This window comes from Larimichthys crocea, chromosome VII, assembly GCF_000972845.2.
Source record: "Larimichthys crocea isolate SSNF chromosome VII, L_crocea_2.0, whole genome shotgun sequence".
NCBI classification, from domain to species: domain Eukaryota; kingdom Metazoa; phylum Chordata; class Actinopteri; family Sciaenidae; genus Larimichthys; species Larimichthys crocea.
The window spans coordinates 5,091,516-5,110,611 of record NC_040017.1 but is presented as its reverse complement, the minus strand read 5'-3'; the positions used below and the strand labels follow the sequence as shown (position 1 = coordinate 5,110,611).

General features: G+C 40.8%; 1 protein-coding gene across 1 annotated transcript in view; it reads left to right on the top strand.

The window, feature by feature from the left end:
* The window catches only part of ecel1 (endothelin converting enzyme-like 1), a 43,207-nt gene extending 24,217 nt beyond the window's left edge, over nt 1-18,990 (top strand). The window contains exons 8-18 of the mRNA XM_019270093.2: nt 2,878-2,976; nt 3,450-3,524; nt 6,196-6,299; nt 7,255-7,313; nt 8,907-8,958; nt 13,738-13,805; nt 14,444-14,568; nt 15,479-15,544; nt 16,432-16,527; nt 17,742-17,818; nt 18,045-18,990. Coding sequence (XP_019125638.1) covers nt 2,878-2,976; nt 3,450-3,524; nt 6,196-6,299; nt 7,255-7,313; nt 8,907-8,958; nt 13,738-13,805; nt 14,444-14,568; nt 15,479-15,544; nt 16,432-16,527; nt 17,742-17,818; nt 18,045-18,144 — 921 coding nt within the window. The 3' untranslated portion in view covers nt 18,145-18,990. The remainder of the gene's footprint in view (nt 1-2,877; nt 2,977-3,449; nt 3,525-6,195; nt 6,300-7,254; nt 7,314-8,906; nt 8,959-13,737; nt 13,806-14,443; nt 14,569-15,478; nt 15,545-16,431; nt 16,528-17,741; nt 17,819-18,044) is intronic.
* Nucleotides 18,991-19,096: the final 106 nt, after the last annotated feature.

Below are 19,096 nucleotides of genomic sequence, written 5' to 3'. Positions count from 1 at the left end.
GAGATTGAATACACAATTCACTGAACTCAGACACAAGCAAATCCCTTATCTCTACTTTCTCTTTCTCATTACTAAAGATCAGTGTATAAAACCTTCAGCTAGCAGTTACAACCATAGCTGGACGTCACTTAAAAATGTTAAAATGACATTGCCTGAGGCAGATCATATCAGCTGTCACTAATAACATTAATTTCATGAGTAACTTGATGAAAGGAAGAGATTCCTCTCTACATAACAACACTGCTGTACAATTGTATGTATGTTTTTATAGTTCTGACAGCACCAACAGAGATAAGTCGTCTCCGATAAAATGATCAGCTGATTGATGACACATTGCATTATCATGGTTAAACTTTCTTTTATATGAGATTTAAAATTTAAGATGATCAGTTTAATAGATTAAAGCAAGACCTTCGGTTTTTGGATCAAGTAACTATTTAGAAATATGGTGCCTGGATACATACTATCTAATATTAAAGATGAGGACACTGTTAAGATGAGGCTGTGCTCCTACATTTCTATGTTCCAAGTTCTTGTGTGACCAACAAAAACAAGCATGCAGCATGAAGAAGTGAAAATATCAGCTTTGATAGCAGCTAGGCAGATCTGTAATATTTAATAAAGGTGGAAGTGATTGGGGGGCTTTGGAAGTAACAAACAAAGACAAAACATCATCTCAGCAATCAAAGTTTCATTTGCTACCCACATTATAACTTGTAGGTTCTCTGCACGTTTGCACTGCATCTGCAAGATTTATGCCATTACAGACAGACTGATGGACGGAGTGTCCCATTTCAGTCACTTTGACTTGCGTTGGTGCTGGATAATAGAACTGTGCCATGCTGCTTTTCAAATGAAATCGAAATTCAGTGACGGCTGAACGCTTTGACTTGTAGTTTGTGGTGTGTTTCAGCTGCATGTAGGGTCAGTGGTAATTACATATTGGACACTGGGAATTCACATTACAGACGAACGACATCAGAAACTGTAGCAAAGAGACTACAAAGATGGCAATCTGATATACCAGAATCCATCAGTTAGTAATACAGGCAATGCTTCACAGAAAAACACAAGCAATTTTTGGATTGGAGGAATTTTAACAAACTTAACTTAACTTTAATTTAATTTAGCACTAAATGTATTGTTTTGAGTAAGTTAAGTCACTTTGTTATACTATTGATCAGGTCCCTTAAAGTTATCTAGACTAAAGGCTCCCAAAGTGGGTGCCTTGAGGACCGGCCATGGGTGCACATTTATTGTGCCTTTTTAATAACATCTCAGCGCATTAAAAATGATCAACATTCATATTAAATACATTTTATGTTTCATTTTTCAGCAGGCAGAATTATAGTTAAGGTCAGAACAAGAAAGATTTGACAGGGTAAACAGAGCTCAATGCGGATACATCTCAGCCTTCAACTCAGTCTGTCAGGACTGAACCTGAGCCCACCAATAAAACTAAAATCAGCACTACTTGGCCAACAGCCAACAGACTCGCTTGAGGGAGATGGATATCCATCATTATCTGATCCGAGCACAATCATTGTGGTATTGCGCGTTGCAAACATCATGCAGTTTATGTGTGATGGGTCTCTCTCATCTCAAGTAGACGTAAAAGTGCCTGTCAGAGAAGTCAGGCCCACATCAACAGAAGCCTCATGTGTCCCGTTAAAATACCTGCAAGGTTTTCTTGTTCTGCTGCTGTTTGTCCTTATTTTATAGTGCCAAATCATAACAGAAGTTATCCTATGACACCTTCCATACAGAGCAGGTCTAGACTGTACTGCATATTATTATTTACAGAGATTCAACAATTCCCACCATGAGCAAGCACTTGGTGACAGTGGCATTAAAAAACTTCCTTTAAGAGCCAGAAATTTTGTGTATAACCCATCTAATTAACTAAGCTTCTTTACCGGAGTAACATGCATTAATAGGACATGAATGTGTACCGATGGAGAGAGAGAAGAAAAGAAGAGCTCAGTGCATCATGGGAAGTCCTCCAGCAGTCTAGGAGCAGCATAACTAAGGGATGGTTCAGGACTAACCTGAACCAGCACTAACTATTAGGTCTATCAAAAAGGAACTACTCTACTCTTAAATGTGGAGTCTAGAACCCAATCTGGGAGCTGGTTCCACAGGAGAGGAGCTTGATAGCTGAAGGCTCTGGCTCCCAGTCTTCTTTTGGAGATAATAATAATGTCATAATACGGGTTGGGTGTCTCTGGGTGCCATGACAAAAATACAATTTCCTCTGAAGGCTTGCCGTCTCGGCCGGAGATTGAACTAGAATCTGTGAAAAATCTATGACGCACCCTGGGACACTAAAAAAACTATGAGGCAACGTAGTGTTCTTCCTCCACCACTCAAACCCACCCACAACAGCCCGACATATAGATACAGCAGTCAGCTATGGAGATATGGAGACTGCCATTTCAATTACAGTATTTCTACCAGTGTCAGCATCATGCTTTAAATTTCAGCCAATGATTGACGTTGGTGACCATCAGATGTTACATCTCTGCATTAAAATATCTGAAAATGGCTGAAATGCATCGGTTTATACAGAGGAAGGGATAGAAGAACACTGGAGAGATGACCAGACAGAGTAAGGGCGACAGCGAGCGTAGAGTGCCGCAAGATTGGACGGGGTGATGGTAGCTTGGGTTACAATGTATTGTTTCATTTCTGAAGGGTGCATGTAGCTAAAAAAAAAGTTAAGTTGCTCTTCAAAAACAGAGCTAATCTGCTTCATCTGGACTGTGTGTATGTGATTCAATAAGATTTAACTGACCAAACAATCCGGTGATACGATTCTGATCCCAGCTGACTGACACTCTTAAAAACTTCTTCTAATACGATGCGATCTCCCTCCAGGTACAGGAGCTGGTAGAGGACATAAAGCACTCTCTGGACCTTCGTCTGCATGAGCTGGACTGGATGGACGAAGCCACCAAGGATGCTGCGAGAGCAAAGGTTCAGAGCCTAACTCGGCGTGTGCATCACAAACATGACTCCCTGCCAGATCTGATTAGGATTTGGAAAGAATTTAATTATTTCTTTGCATTTCCTTTCTTTGCACCGGGTTTGATTGATTGCTCGGTTAGATGGAAGTGTGTGATAGAATACATCAAGGGCTTGACATTGAGAAGTGAGGATCGTCTAATCCGGATTTTTCTGTGGTGCTGATTTAGGGTCTGCACTGCAAGATATCCCTTCTAATACTTTTACAATCTGAAGTTATAATCCTTTTAGTGGGCCATGCTGAATATAAAGAGCTTCCCTGTAATCCTATTACATTGGGTTTGCTTGATTAGTTGATGCGTGCGTGTGTGCTTTGATGGTTGTGTGCCTGAGTTCTAAAACATGTGGATATTAGTAAGTGGTTTTAGGCTGATGTTGGGCCAGTCATTTCTCCCTCACTCTCTCTTCTTTTTCTTCTCTCCCAGCTGAAGCACATGATGGTGATGACAGGATACCCAGACTTCCTGCTCAAACCTGAGCTCATAGATCAAGAATATGGGGTGAGTCATGAGTTTTCTATTTCACTCTGCGCCGTCCGGTCATCTTCGCCCACACACGCACAATCACCCACATGTCATGCGAACAAATTCCACTTCCCAGCATCCCTTTCTGTCTGTCTGTGTCTGTCTCGAGAATGATTTTCCGTCAGACAGCACCATTCGTCCTGGATGATTGTATTCAGATGGAGCAGAAATACATCATTGAAGGAGTAAATGAACCCCCCAAAACACCGATGAGACTGTTCAAATACATCATATGCCTTAAGTATGTTGATAAAACATGAGGCACACATAAAGCCGTGCAGAGCAGGCAGTTCGGCTCTCATAAATATGCAATCAAGAGTTTGTTGATGGAAAACTGCTGGGGGCAGCATGTATGAACGGATATACATATAGAATATTCATATATATTTATTTCTAAAGTGTGTATATGGCGAAAACTTGTATTATACGATCACTGTGGGTGGTCGTATAATACAAGTTTGAAAACTGTTAACCAACTGAGGAAGGTCATGAAGGTGTTGCTCAAAGTAAGGTAGGTTTACTGTAGTACTATACTTATAATGTTTTGAGGTATACTTTACCAATCGCAGAACAGCTATCCTCTGACAACGATTTAGCCTCTGGGGGCAACGGCCAATGTTTCTTGGCCTCCAGTCTAGACAGCAGATACCCAGAAACAGATAATAGATATCTGGGCCTCTTCAGTCTGATCTGCAACATTCTACATAGGCATGACCAGAAAGATATTTCTGCTAACCTTCTGCCAACTTTAAAATGCTATCCATCTCACCACTGGGGTTCCCCAGGGTTCAGTGCTGGGGCCCCTTCTCTTTGCTATTTATATCACCTCTCTGGGTCTCAAACATATCTACATTGATGAAGACACATGACCTCTAGCTGAACCTCTCAAAAACTGAACTGCTGGTCCTCACAGCCAAACCTACTATACACCATGACATCTACATCAAAAGTGACTCTCTATCCCTTGCCCCTACCAGGGTAGCAAGAAACTTAAGTCATAAATTAAGTCAACCAGTATCAAACCATAGCTTTTATGCCATGGTTTGATACTGGCACATTGCTCCATAGCGCTACTAGTGGTCAAAACACAAGGTACCACACCACCTTTAAATAAAATCAAAACACTTCTTTCTTAGGAGTGATTCACCACAACAAAAATGTGTCCTTGGCTGTTTACAGTTGCTACAAAACAACTTCATTAAAGCTGATGTGGAGAGACATTGGCAGTTTTTAAATCAAAGCTTTGCTGACAATTAAGCAAAGTGTGGCCTCACCTGTGTTACTGGTTCTTCTCCTCAAATTAAAAATCAAAAGACTCGGGGGTGGAGGGCTGTTGTGGAAGCTCTGTTAGTGGCAAATTTCCTCCATCTGCTGCCTCACTGTTAAATAATGTTGTGCACAGATGTACATTTTTGTCACAAACTGACTGGCCTTGTGAGACCAAACAAGCAAAAAAGCAAACAAGAAAGATGATGTGTTTACTGTCTGTTAAAGGATGAAGATGGTACAAAAGCAAGTTAGATTGAATTCTTTTGGCGAGTAAACAAAACCTTTTTAATCTGTGCATTTTAATGTTAGCCACTGGCACCACAACAAGAGAGACAGCCCTCACACGTACTGAATCACAAATGAATTGTGTCACAACCACAGATTACCACCATTTACTTTGTAACATAATTTGCTCTGTTTACTGCACCTCTTGGCACATTCACAAACTGAAGGAATAGTTCAACATTTTAAAAAATGCTCTTATTTGCTTGCACACAGAGCTACATCAGTAGTTTGATACCACTCTCATGTCTGTCTAATAAATATGAAGCTATACCGTCAGCTGATCATCTTGGAAACAAGGGAAAGTAGTTAGTCTGGCTCTGTCCTACAGTAATAACATCGACCAACAGCACTTTTAAGATTTACTAATTATCATGTTATATCGAAATGGAACCTCCATGGTTGTGAAGTGAATCCAATGCGTCACAAAAAAAAAAAAAAAAAACTGCAGTTCCTTAAACGGCCACATGAGGCTGGCTCCAGAAGTGAGTCAGTCTCCATAAGTCTCCATGTTCAAATGTCCAACTTCTCAGCAGAAATAAACATGTTTACAGCCTGGTACAAAAAACAGTTTTGGTCTCTATAGCTAATTTCCCTGTTCATGACAACTGTACTGAGGATGAATTTATATACAACTCACCTGTTCAGATTATATTAAGGTTTAAAGTTATGCAGAATTAACAGCATGGCTGCTTTGATTGACAGGTGGGTGCTGTCACAGGTGCCTTGTTTGAGTAACCAGGCTTCTTTCAGCCCGTCTCAGCTCCACCCATGCTCCACAGACTAGCCAAGAGGCAACAGAGGCAGGGCAGCCAAGATGGCGGCTGCCAGACCCACCGCACTTTTACCTTTTTTATACCATTTGTTATGTTATTTTATCCCTCATATGTATTTATTGCTACGGTTTTTAAGGAGCTTTATACTGCAGTTGTTGTTTAATGATTAACACTGCCATGATTCTTCTTGTTTTTAACCAGCAAAGCACTCTTTAAACCCGGTTTTGCAAATGTGCATTCAACACTATTCCCAAACCATTCCTTCAATACATATAGCATATGGTAAAACTCACAATCACTTCATATCTGTGGTTTTGCAGTTTGACGTGGACGAGAAAACCTATTTCAAGAACATCCTCAACAGCATCAAGTTCAACATCAAGCTGTCAGTCAAGAAGATCCACGAAGAGGTGGACAAGACGACGTGAGTGTCACACCTCTTTATATTCCGTGAGCCACGCTCAGGCTATCTCAGCTCACTGACACGCAGCGCAAAGCAATTAAAGAAGGTTAATGTATTTGAGATCCAGTCTGAGCGTGTGCAGCTGAGACTCATGCCGGACCACGGCATGAGCGCTTGTCTCTAATATGTTTGACATGACTAACATGTGTCCTTTTATGGTCTGACATATTTGTTGATGCACCTCTAAATTAAACCAACAGATACCAAATCAACATATACAGCTGGAGAAAATCCATTTGATTCACTTATCTGTAGCAGGCAGGCAGCAGCAAAGTGCTGTGGGACACACACTTCATTTTTCTGAAATACAGTCCCGCACGCCTGGTTTGAATGATTCTCCGCTATGACAACACATTACAGTCACATTAGTATTCTGAGGTGCTCCAAAACAACTGTATCATTAGCCCACACTCAACGCCCTGAAGAGTTAAATCACACATACACCACCCCCCCACCACCACTTTATCACCAAAAAGTGAAACTTCCATCGCTCACTCTGTCTTGTCGGCTAGGATGGAAACAAAGAAGGAAACACTCCTCCTCCACCTCGTGTTTGTCTCTCCTCCATCTCCCCGCAGTCCGTGCAGAGCCATCAGTCTTTCACTCCTAGAACAAGGGCATCTCGCACTTTGAGAGTTAGTCATTTGGGGGATTTTGTGCCAATCGATTGGTCTGGCTTTAAGTGGATTACCATAAAGGAAGTGTCCGCGATTTCATATGCAGAGAGGAACTTTGGCCGTGGGACCACACACACTTAATATTTCTCACCAGGGGGGTTTAGAGTGAGATAGGAAGAGGTGTTTGGGGATTCTGCTCAGGATCAGGGTGTGTTTTGAATAGGTAGATTTGTGATGTGTGTGTGTGTGATGGATCCCATCTTTAAACCCTGTTTGTTTGACACTGTTTGTCTCCTCAGGTGGCTTCTCCCCCCTCAGGCTCTTAATGCCTACTACCTCCCTAACAAGAACCAAATGGGTGAGTGCTCTTCATTGTACACACTGATACTTGTGTCCTCGCTGTCATTTGTCTCCACATGTATACACACAATCCCCACCACCACCACCACCACCACCACCGCACACCTGCTATTGCCATTCTGCACCACGACATGGGCCACGCATTAGTTACACGCAATTACACTGTGTTGCCGCCTGTTTTCGTCAAGTCCAACAAGACGGGCTGCTTAGAAGAAAGAAAAAAAAGTGTCCACCTCCTCATATCATATTCCTTCTCATCACTCACTTTCTGCTTAGATCTCCTCCTCACATACTTAATACCTCCCTGAAGGAAAAACAAGCAGTAACACCTACCCGAGTTTTAACAAATCTAGCCCTCCCCTCCCCCCTCCACTCACTCCCTGCCTCCTCTTCTCGTCTTCAGCCAAGATCGGCCACGTTGTCTGTGCCTGCTGGATTAAATCTCTCGCAGAAAAATCAATGGTGTGCTGGCGAGCTGATGCCAGAGGACAGGAGGAGTCAGACAAACAGTCATCAGGGCCTCTTGGGTCATTTTTTAAAACCTGCACACATTATTTCTCTCACTTAGCCCAGCCGCTTCACTTCTCAGCTGAGTTGGTTTTCATACTTTTCTTTGAAGGGAGTTAATTAATTAAGTCCGACCTCCGTGTCTGTGACTTTTATGTCATGTATAGAATCTAATCTCATTTGAATGTAAAGAGACAAGGACAGAGGTTTCAAGAGTTGCTCCTGAACATCTCATGCAGTTGTTTTTTTTCTTTGATTGAGTTGATGGATTTAAACTGCATGATAACCAACAGACTTTAAAATACTGCATGTACTTGAATCACGAATTCAAACAATTCACCAGAGATAAAGTCATTAAAGTCATTAGGATTCATCCTCTGGAGAACATGAATGTCTGCACAAAATGTAATTTCATTCAAAGACGCCTAAAATCACTGTCATTGGTCCACAGGCTTCAACTGATGAAATGTCAAATCAAGACATATTTATTTCAGAAAGATATAAAACAAATGAGAGCAGACAATCCTCAAATTCAGTGTTTGACGTTTTTTGCTCAATACTGTAGATAACTTAAATTGTTAATAAAATGTTAATAAAATTGATTATTAATTAATTTTCTGGTCATTACGTATTCTGTCTGCACTACATTCTTTTCTTTATTTTGAACTCTTTCTCAATGTAAAGATATACTATTTCTAAAACAGCTAGAATTAGGTTATAGATTTTTTTGAGTTGTGTACTTACAATGTCCCATATATTTCCAACAATGTTTAAACCCAGAGAAATAAGTAACTTTACTCAGGCAACGTGTGTTTCATGTCATTTCCTTGCTTGCATCTAGTTGCTATAACTTCCAGATAAACACAGGATATAGATACAAACATAACACTGTCCTCTATAGCAGCTGCATGTATTTTACATCAGGATCCTGGCTGATGCAGCTTGAAGGCATCTGTGTTTTCCATTTCCCCTTCACCGTCTGCAGCATCGATATGCTGACTTTAATCCAGGATGTGTGATATTAACATGAGTTGTATCTGGACATTTCCACTTCCCTAATGTTGTTTCTTTATCTCTGTCCCAGTCTTTCCCGCTGGCATCCTTCAGCCCACTCTCTACAACCCTGAGTTCCCACAGTAAGTATCCCTCTTCCTGTACCTGCATTCCCCCACTGCACGCTCCGCGGGGAGGCAACAACATCAGCGCGGCCAAAACAACAAAGGTCATTAAAGACTATGTTAGTCTGGCGAGCCTCAGCTTCCCTCAAGTCCCAACACACCTGATTAAACCAATTTAACTACCCACCAAGAGCTCAATTACCGAACAAGGTCCTGCTAATGGAACAGGTGTCATTGAGAGGTTGCCTCCCTAAATCTGCCCATCGAGTAATTTGATGGTGCATGAAAGTAGATAGGCTCCCTGTCTGTCACCCTCTGTTCTATTTATCTCACTTGTTCTCATTTCGGGCTCTCCAATAAGCGCTTTGTGCTGAGAAGTCTGTGCGTTGGAGAGACACAGCATTATTGAACAAAGCTATTCATAACTTGAAATTAGTCACATTTTAATCAGAACAGAAATGATTTCTTCTTCAGTTGTGTATTTTAGAGAGAAGCTCTTATTATACAGACTATTTCATGGCCAAATAGTTTTTGGAATAAAACTGCTGATGGGCAATGCAGCATTTTAAGCATCATATAATATCAGGATCGATTATCATTATCTGAACAAGGACCAGGTATTTACTGTGAGTTGACATAACAACACAGGGACCCTGAAACTGAAGTAGCTAAATGGAATTCAGCCATCATTGTTGTATTGTTTACACCTGAGACATGTCAAAATGTCGTCTGTTAAAAAGGTTTCCATTACATCCATTACATCTGCTAAACATCTGAACCAAACAGGGTATAATTAATAATTAACAATCGTGAATCATTTATATTTCTCTGCGTACTATAAGTTTACACCTTGACATCCAGCCTTGTGTGGAGTGTGAAAATCCACTTGACACTCAGGTGATTGTTACCCGATTGTTACATGATTGTTACTCATGTTACTAGGTAATGCAGCCGTTTTGAAAAAGCGTTCACGATTATGAACTGAAAAATAGAAAATGAATCAAGAAGACATTGTGCATACAAATTTACAAAAAAAAAAATAACATTTACATTTAAAAGAGCTTTCTATTGAAATGAATGTGAAATGATGTAAGAGTTTCCTGTTGGAGGCAGGGCTGTTCATTCTTACGAAGCTGCTCAGTGGCACATGAAGCCAAAAAGGTTGATTCCAGTCATCAGAGGTCCAGTGTGTCAGATTTGCTCCAACTGACTACATTAGTGTAGAATCACCTGAAAATAAGAAGCATTGTGGTTTTGTTACCTTCTATATCGGCAGACACTGTTTGATGTTTCTCCAGTAGCACAGAACAGACAAACTAAACACTGGCTCTAGACAGTTTCTTCCCCACCACGACCCTGATAGAGATGAGCGGTTACAGTTAATGGATGAATGGTAGTTACTCCTTCACGCTAGGAAGGAGAGGGTGAAACAAGGGGGTTGCAATCTACAACCGCACCACTAGGTGTCGCTAAATCCTACTCACACTAGATACATAAAAAATATTTGGGTGTTCACCTCACACCATGTAAGGAGCTCTACCACAGGTCCTTCATTCTAACAGCTTTCAGACTTTTTAACACCAACATGACTTAATGACTTTCTTCTATATGTTTCTATATGTGAGTCATTTCTCATCCAATTTGTGTGTACGAGCTGCTGAGTAAATTTCCCCACTGTGGGATCATTAAAGTCCAACTTTAACTTGAACTTATTGTATCTGTGAGCACAGCAGAACCACATATTTACAGTTTAGCCCTCTGCTAACCAGAACGGAGATAAAAAATGATTTAATCACGCTGCTCTTTTCTAGACTTTATTGTCAGGCCAAATGGATCAAATTCCAGTAGTGAATTTTGCAGTTGACACACCCAAAAAAAAAAGAAGGATTCACCGTTTTACATCCCTTTCTTTCCTCCAATATGAGCTGGGAAAAAGTCTTTTTGGGCCAGTGTGCATCGCGTGATTGCTTTCATTACACGGTTTGGCCACTCCGTAAAATCGTCTCAAAGCTTGCCGCTCTTCTTGGGCGCTTGGTTTCAGCAGGGTTTGGCAAGTAAAGTTGAATTGAAATGAACTTCATGACAAAATAAAATCTCTAAATTGAGAAATCAAGAATCAGAAATCAACTCAAAACAGTGTGGTGTGGTTTGGAAAAACGTTCTGTAGGTAATAATTGCAGTGCAGCACTGCAGCGTGTGCAGTTAAAAACATTTTTACACTCAACATACCTTTTGTTACCCAAAGCTGTTCACTGAGGAGCAAAGTTACTGCTGCCAGTATCAAGTATTATTCTACGGCAACACAATACAGCCCAAAAAGCTGCACTTCCCAACTCCCCTGAGTGACCACACACACACACACACACACACACACACACACACACACACCTCAATTATCAGTTTGGGTACCGAACATTAGCCAACACTTCTATGTCTTCATTAGAGGTGATCTCCACCACTTCCACTACCTGCTGCCTTGCACGCTAATCAATATTAATTAATGGTGTAGTAAAACGGGTGTGTGCGTGTGTGTGTGTGCCTGTCGCCTTGAAGTTATTACTGCAGTAGCCCTAACCTCCCATAAACTCTTGCTCTCTCACTCCCCTCACCACACACACACACACACACACAGACACACACACACACACACCTCTCCACTATCACGTTGAGTATAATGAAGCTTCAATCAGCCAGTTAGTTTAGCAGGGGAGTCGGGGCCCAGTGTGAGGCAGCGTATCGACTAGCTGTCAAAAAGTCATTTTCAGACGTGGCCATGTGAATAGCCCCAAGTCTGCCCTCTCATCGCTCTCTATATCTGCATGTGCTGCAAAGACAAGCACTCTAGCTCAGCCCAGGGTCAAGGAGAGGGTGGAGTGCAGGGCAGAGCAGAGGGCCACGTAGGGGTACGTTACACGAGGATGGGACACGCTACAGGGTTTTACTGTATTTTATACAACTTCGGAAATTAGGATTTATGCTCACACCGGAGCTGAAACATCCCACTGCTGGTTTTTCCTTCACATGTGACACGGATATCTGATGTTTTCCAATCAGTGTGAACAGGAACATTTGGCATTGAGCTTCTTTTTCATTCAGTCCTGACCCAAACCGCAAGGAACCAAAATTAGATCCCAAGTGCTGCTTGTATTTTGTGCGGCTTGGCTGAGCAGAATTAGCAATAAGGACAACGGGGACAAAGAAAGGGAATGAAAAGCCACAGAGCTGACTATAATGAGACACCTCCAATCAGTCAGAAGGCATACAGCTCTGTTCTGAAGTGAGTGGATATGCATACAGACCTGACTTTGGCTATCTGTTACACATACTCTAATAGTGAAACTACACATCATGTAGTGTTTACTTCCTGATTCCATATTTCTGCATTAAAAAATGAAGACCTCTGTGAAACATGCTTAAGACCTTTAAGGAATAGTTTGACATTTTGGGAGATTTACTTTCAGTCTGAGAGTTAGATGAGAAGATCAATACCACTCTCAAGTCTGTCTGTTAAATCTGAAGCTACAGCCAGTACCTTATCTTATTTTAGACTGGAATCAGGGGGCTCTGTCTAAAGATTACATAATCCCCCTACGAGCACCTTTAGAGGTCCAGTGTGTCAGATTTACAGGCCTTTATTTACAGAATGTGGCAGGAATGAAATCTAATATATTTTTGTTTGTGTATAATCAGATGAAAAAAAGAATGATCATGTTTTTGTTACCTTGGAATGAACCTTTTATCTACAAATTAAGCAGGTCCTCTTCCATAAAGCCTGCCGTGTTTCTACAATAGCTCAGACAGGACAAACTAGACAGGGTCTTTCATGTGTTTTTGTGGCCACTGTAGTTGCTACTTCATGCCAGAAAAAAGAGGGTGACATGACAAGGTTGCAATCAGCAACTACACCACTAGGTGTCACTAAATCCCACACACTGACCCTTTAAATTACCATGATTAACATTATATGTTTTGTTTGTTTACTTTATACAAAAAGCAAGAACTCATTTACCCATTTCCCATGTTTAAGCTCCAGCTCCTTATTATTCAATGTAAATATAAGAAAGGCATTTAACTTTTCATAACACTTTTGGCAAGAAAACCAACAAGAATATTTCCAAAAATGTCAGACTATCAGACTATTCCTTTATTATGCAATAAAGTAACTTTTGCTGTACATTAGTGCTGTTACCACAAGCTACAGAGTCACTAAACACTGTACTAAAACATAGCTTAACAGTTACACAGTAGAGAAGAGTCACATATTAGTAAATTGACTCAGTAACACCTGTTACAGCAGAAAGTTTACTGACACGCTAACATTAGCCAACATCGTAATCCAGTGGTCATACCAGACCAGACCATGTATGGCTGCAACAAGCAAATACCGTATACGCTACAGACTGTATTTAGTTGATCATGGGTGTGTTTTATTTCTTATGAAAATATATCCTTTCAAAAGTTTATAGTCTCTTTGAATTTAGGCAGTTCAAGACTTTTTTTTCCTTTTTTTTTACAACCATGCTAACCAAGTCATTCAGTCAGAGCTGATCTAGAACTGCATGTACCAGGCTGTAAACAGCAAGCAGCAACCCATGTTGCATTGAAATGAAGTCAATGCTAAAGTGCTAAAAACTGTAACTGTAATTAAAATTTCACACTGGTTACCAAAGTAACTATCCAGTTTCCTGCTTCCCATTTCCCATTTTGATTCACAGCCATGCTAATCTTCCACAATCTCCATTGTGTCAGCACCTTTTGATAATATTCTGTATTTCTCCCTCCTGTTTTTCCTGTTAGGTCTCTGAACTACGGTGGAATAGGAGCTATCATTGGCCATGAGCTAACACATGGATATGATGACTGGGGTAAGAATGGCAACCTCTTTGCACAATCATAAGTCATTGTAACAATCCACATGCAATGTTTCACCATTGTGTACACCGTCATACTCACACAGTTGTATTGAACTATTCTATTTCGTGGCGAGGGTTCCCTGATAATTTGTCCAATTTTACTGTATGACAAAGACTATTTTGAGCCACAATCTCTAACTTTCATTTCCAGTCTTAAGTGCTGCCCTGAAGGATACAAAGGAGCTGAACGAGGGTGTGAAATGTTCTGCCAGTCACCAGCCCAATGTTGGAATAAATCTGGAGTGTGGCTGGTAGGATTGTGCACTACCATCTTTTTTTTTTTTTGGAAGGTCGTCAGCCATCATTTTTATTCTTCAAACATAGTTGAATGGAAAACCAGTCCAATTGGCTCTTGAACTGGATACACGAGCCAAGGTCAACCCTGGGATTAATAACACTTTGCCTTTTAATGGTTTGACTCCCACAGCTACAAAAAAGTGTAAAAGACGACATGCTGGGCAGCTCTTTGGACTGTGAAGGAAAGTTGCAGGTTGTGTTGTTTCCATGCTAACACTGCCCCCTCCCCCCCACTTCCCCCTCCCCTGCCCTTTTGCCCTTCATCTTAGTGATGCAATGGTTCATGTCCCTAGGGGGCCAGTACGACAGACACGGCAACCTCAAACAGTGGTGGACGGAGGAGTCCTACAGGAAGTTCCAGACGAAGGCTGAATGTATTGTCAAGCTCTACGATAACTTCACAGTTTATAACCAGAGGGTGGGTGCACACACACACACACACACACACACTGCGTGAGCCCTTGCACATACAATTTTTATGATAGCATTACACAGATATATGGGTTCACTGATATTTTTGACAGATATTAGGTTTATATTGAAAACCATACGTCAGGAAGTCAGTGTCCTCGTCTGATATGATGCCGCTTGATTTATTAGTATTTCTGATTAGACAAACAGCGACTGCTCTGGATATCTGTGGAAGATGTTTGCAATATTTTGTTCTGATTACAAACAGACATGCAGGACTGTATAGATGTTCCTTTAATGGAGTGTACTGCAAAGATTAGTACATAGGAGCACTACTGTCACATCTTAGAAAATAACCCTGATGATGTCATAGTGAAGTCATCAGGGTTATCTTGGATTGTGTTTAAAGATTACAAAATGTGGAAGTGCAGTATTAAATATATGGGTATTTAACGGGGCAGGGAAGTTCTAACCAAAGCTGCTGTTCTTAGCACCTCACCCATAGCACCTTAATTAGGATGCATGGTTTTTGGATCTTGTTTGACCATTACCAGAAACTAAAGGTCAGAACATTTCAGCTTCTTCTGCTCCAATTTTGACAATTCTGTTTTTAATCCATCTCTCCCACATGCCCATCTTTTAAAAAGAGCGATACTAAACTGCTGCAGTACAATTTTAATCGATTCATCAGGGAGTTTCGTGGCGGTAGCAGATTTACCATGCTTGTAAAAAGGTTGAATATTTGAATTTTTTGGAAGACACTCCAGGACGTCGTTGTGATTATCGAAGAACCAGTCAGCAATTGTCACAACATAGCTGTTTTCCTATATGTTTGTATGTTTTCCTTCTTCGCACATCAGATCCTAGATTTAAGTACATATCAGCACAAAAGCATACCTACGTTTCTCTTTGTCTAGGTGAACGGTCGTCTGACGCTGGGTGAGAACATAGCAGACATGGGTGGACTCAAGCTGTCGTACTATGTAAGTCATATTCAATACCATCATTGTTCAAGTAACTCAAATCTACATATTAATGTTTGCTCTCAGTCTCTTTTCTGTCTTCATCTTCATAAAGCACTCTGCTTTATTTGCATGAAAGATAAAGATGAACATTTTGACTTCAATTCCCTTTTTCTGCTCGTATCAGTGTGTGTGTGTGTTTGGCTGGAGAGCAGAGTTTCTGGCATGCTGCATAATTCAATTCCATATTGAGTGTGTGTGTGTGTGAGTGGTCTGTATTAAAGAGAAGAGTGTTTTGTGCATGCAGAAACAAAAGTACAAAGGGAATGAGTGAATGATTTCAAATAAATTATATATATATTTATATATATACTGCACACACTATATACTGTACACACCAGTTGTCCTCGCTATAACGCGGTTCACTTTTCGCGGACTCGCTGTTGTGATGTTTTTGTGTAATTTTGCATGCTTTTTTACAGCGTATGTACAGTATGAACGCGCATGTGTTCTGCGTCCTGATTAACTAAGGGAGTACTGTACAAAAAGTGTGTGTTAGGGGCTTTACGGCCTTAAAACAGTATAATAATGTAAAACTTACTTCGCAGATTTCGTTATTGCGGGTATCTTTAGAACGTCCCCCGCGATAAACGAGGGACCACTGTGTGTGTGTTATATATATATATATATATATATAATATATATAATACACATAGACACAACAACACACACAGTGGTCCCTCGTTTATATAGATTTGGTTGGCTGATGTTCACATAAAAAGTAAGTTTCCTTCATGTTTCAGAGTGGAGATTGTAAATGTTCCGTTTGGTTTCAGATCTTTGAAGATGAGGTGAGGGATCACACTTTGATTTCTGTCTTTCATTATTCACTCACTCTCACTGTCCAGGCGTATCAGAAGTGGGTGAGGGAACACGGTCCGGAGAGACCCCTGCCCGGCCTCAGATACACACACGAGCAGCTCCTCTTCATTGCCTTTGCACAGGTACAGAAGCCTCCCAAAAAGTTTCACACCACTGTCTTTCATCACATTTACATATTAAATCATTTTAGCTGCCGCTCTCAGCTGGATCGCGGAGCAGGTAGGAGTTGTATATTATCCCAACATTAGCTGATGGATGCATTAACCATTGGAGGGATCACTAAAGCAGCGTTGATGACAGTACAGTGGCTCTAAGCACTAGACCACCCCTGCTCCGTCTAACTATTACGACTATCATTGAAATTCAGTGCTTTCATTGAAATTCATGGCTTAATGTAACAAAATCTAAACGCACATTTAAAGTAATTTGCAGTGTTTCAGCCTGTTTTTTGAAATTCTTGCCACAGGCAAGTGAATGTGTGTGTGTGTGTGTGTTCATTTGAAATGTCACATGTCCACACTGAATGAAAAGCAGAATGTTCAGCTGTGAGGTAATTCAGACACCTTTGTGTTCACGTCTTTAAATCTGCACAGCAGGACAGCAGACTAAACAGAACGACTTCTTAAATATCAAACTTTGGCTTGTCTTTATATAAATATTGAAAATAGTGAAGAAGTAAGATTATTGTATAAGATTAAGAAATAAGCAAATATTTACATGAGAAGATTGAAGACGTTTGACGTTTCTGCCAAAAAATTCTGTCTATAAACTTATCATCTAATTATTTATGAGAAATAAGTCCAGTTGGACTGATATCAATTTCTAGTTGGGATTTGTTGTTTTTATGATCATGTGCGATCTGTTTCAGCCAATCATGGACCCAGCAGTCATGAAAGAAGTACTCAGATCCTTGAGTTAAGTTTAAGTCCAACTTAAAAGTCCAGTAAAATTTAGGGGATACAGACTTTTTTCTACCTTAGATGAGCCTTCTGTCCGCCATGTTTCTATAGTCAGACAAAATAAACACTGGCTCCAAACAGGGACTTTCACAGTTTTCCTTCAACAGGAGGGTGAGGCAAGGGGATACAATCAGCAAGTACACCGCGAAATGCCACTAAATCCTACACACTGGTCCTTTAAGTAAAAATACAGTATTATCAACAAAATGTACTTCAAGTATCAAAAGTAAAAGTACACTGACTGACATATTATGGAATGTTACATTCAAATATTGAAGAAAAGTACCTGAAAACTGTACTTCAGTACAGTCTTAAGTAAATGTACTTTGCTTTGATTGGACTGTTGGGTCACTGTTGTGTTCATGCTGTCTTTTCAGAACTGGTGTATGAAGAGAAGATCTCAGTCCATCTACCTTCAGCTGCTGACGGACAAACATGCACCAGAGCACTACAGGTGCAGTACATACACTCACATTAAAAAAAACACACTCACATAATGAACACTCAGAAAGTTTTCAGGTCCGGAATAATCTTCTATTCCAAGATTTCAAAAAATGACACTTGTATTTACAGTTAGGAGTGAACAGGTTGGTTCATGAATGTGTCTCACGATTTAAAATATGGCTCATAAATGCTTCATGGTCTCATGTCAGACGTTCCTCTGTGTCCTCCTCCTGCAGAGTGATCGGCAGTGTGTCACAGTTTGACGAGTTCGCCCGTGTTTTCCACTGTCCGAAGGGTTCCCCCATGAACCCTGTGGATAAATGCTCCGTATGGTGACCGCTCCGCCCGCGTTTTGACCTTGGGATCTTCATCTTCACAGCCACACACACACACGCACGCACGCACGCACGCACGCACGCACGCACACACACACACACACACACACACACACACACACATTCATCAGGATGATGTAGAGTGCATAAAGCCTATTCTTGCCTTTGAAGGATACAGGAAGGAAATGTATCTTTTCAGCATTCTATTTTTTTCAGTTAGGAAACAGTTCATTGTGTTGTAACCTATCCAAAGCATGGGTCACATGACCGTCAGCCATGTACATATATATCATTTAATTATATATATTTTTCTATGTTTAAATTTATTTTCAAATCATCTATTTTTCTATTTTAGCCGATATATCACGCACATTATGCATAGGATTCATAAGCCATTTGTTTTTGTTTGAAATTAAGCTGAACATTTCTGTGTGACATCGACGTATGAGAAGCTTCAGCAGTGATTTCAGCCCCCCGCCGATGTAAAACTGGACGAGGACCAAGTTAAAATGAACTGAGATCAGCGGGAACGTCCTCGCTCCTGCCAAACATGTTGTTCTTTCAGTTGGGTTTATTGGAGTGTGATTCGTGTCGCAGTGCTGCGCTCTCGTGGCTGCAGACAGTAATGCTGTTCAACCGCCATGACTGTTGTGTCGTTTGCCTGCATTGGTCCTCTTGTTGCTGTGAGTGTTTGTATGGTTTTTAAGATTTTTAAAAAAAGAAGAAAAAAGAAAAGGGTGGACTCGTGGATGTTTTTCTCAGGATTTGTAGTGCAGCACCGGATCGAGGATCTTTGTGTCTCTATCTACATTAGACTCGTCAGCCCCATAGTACACTCACAAAGGAGCTGGTGTTCCACAACTTTGACCCTGTTGGATGATTTCTCTACGATGTCCTCTATTGCAAACATGGAACCTCTGCTGGATTATTCACACCTCTGTTTCCTGATGAAC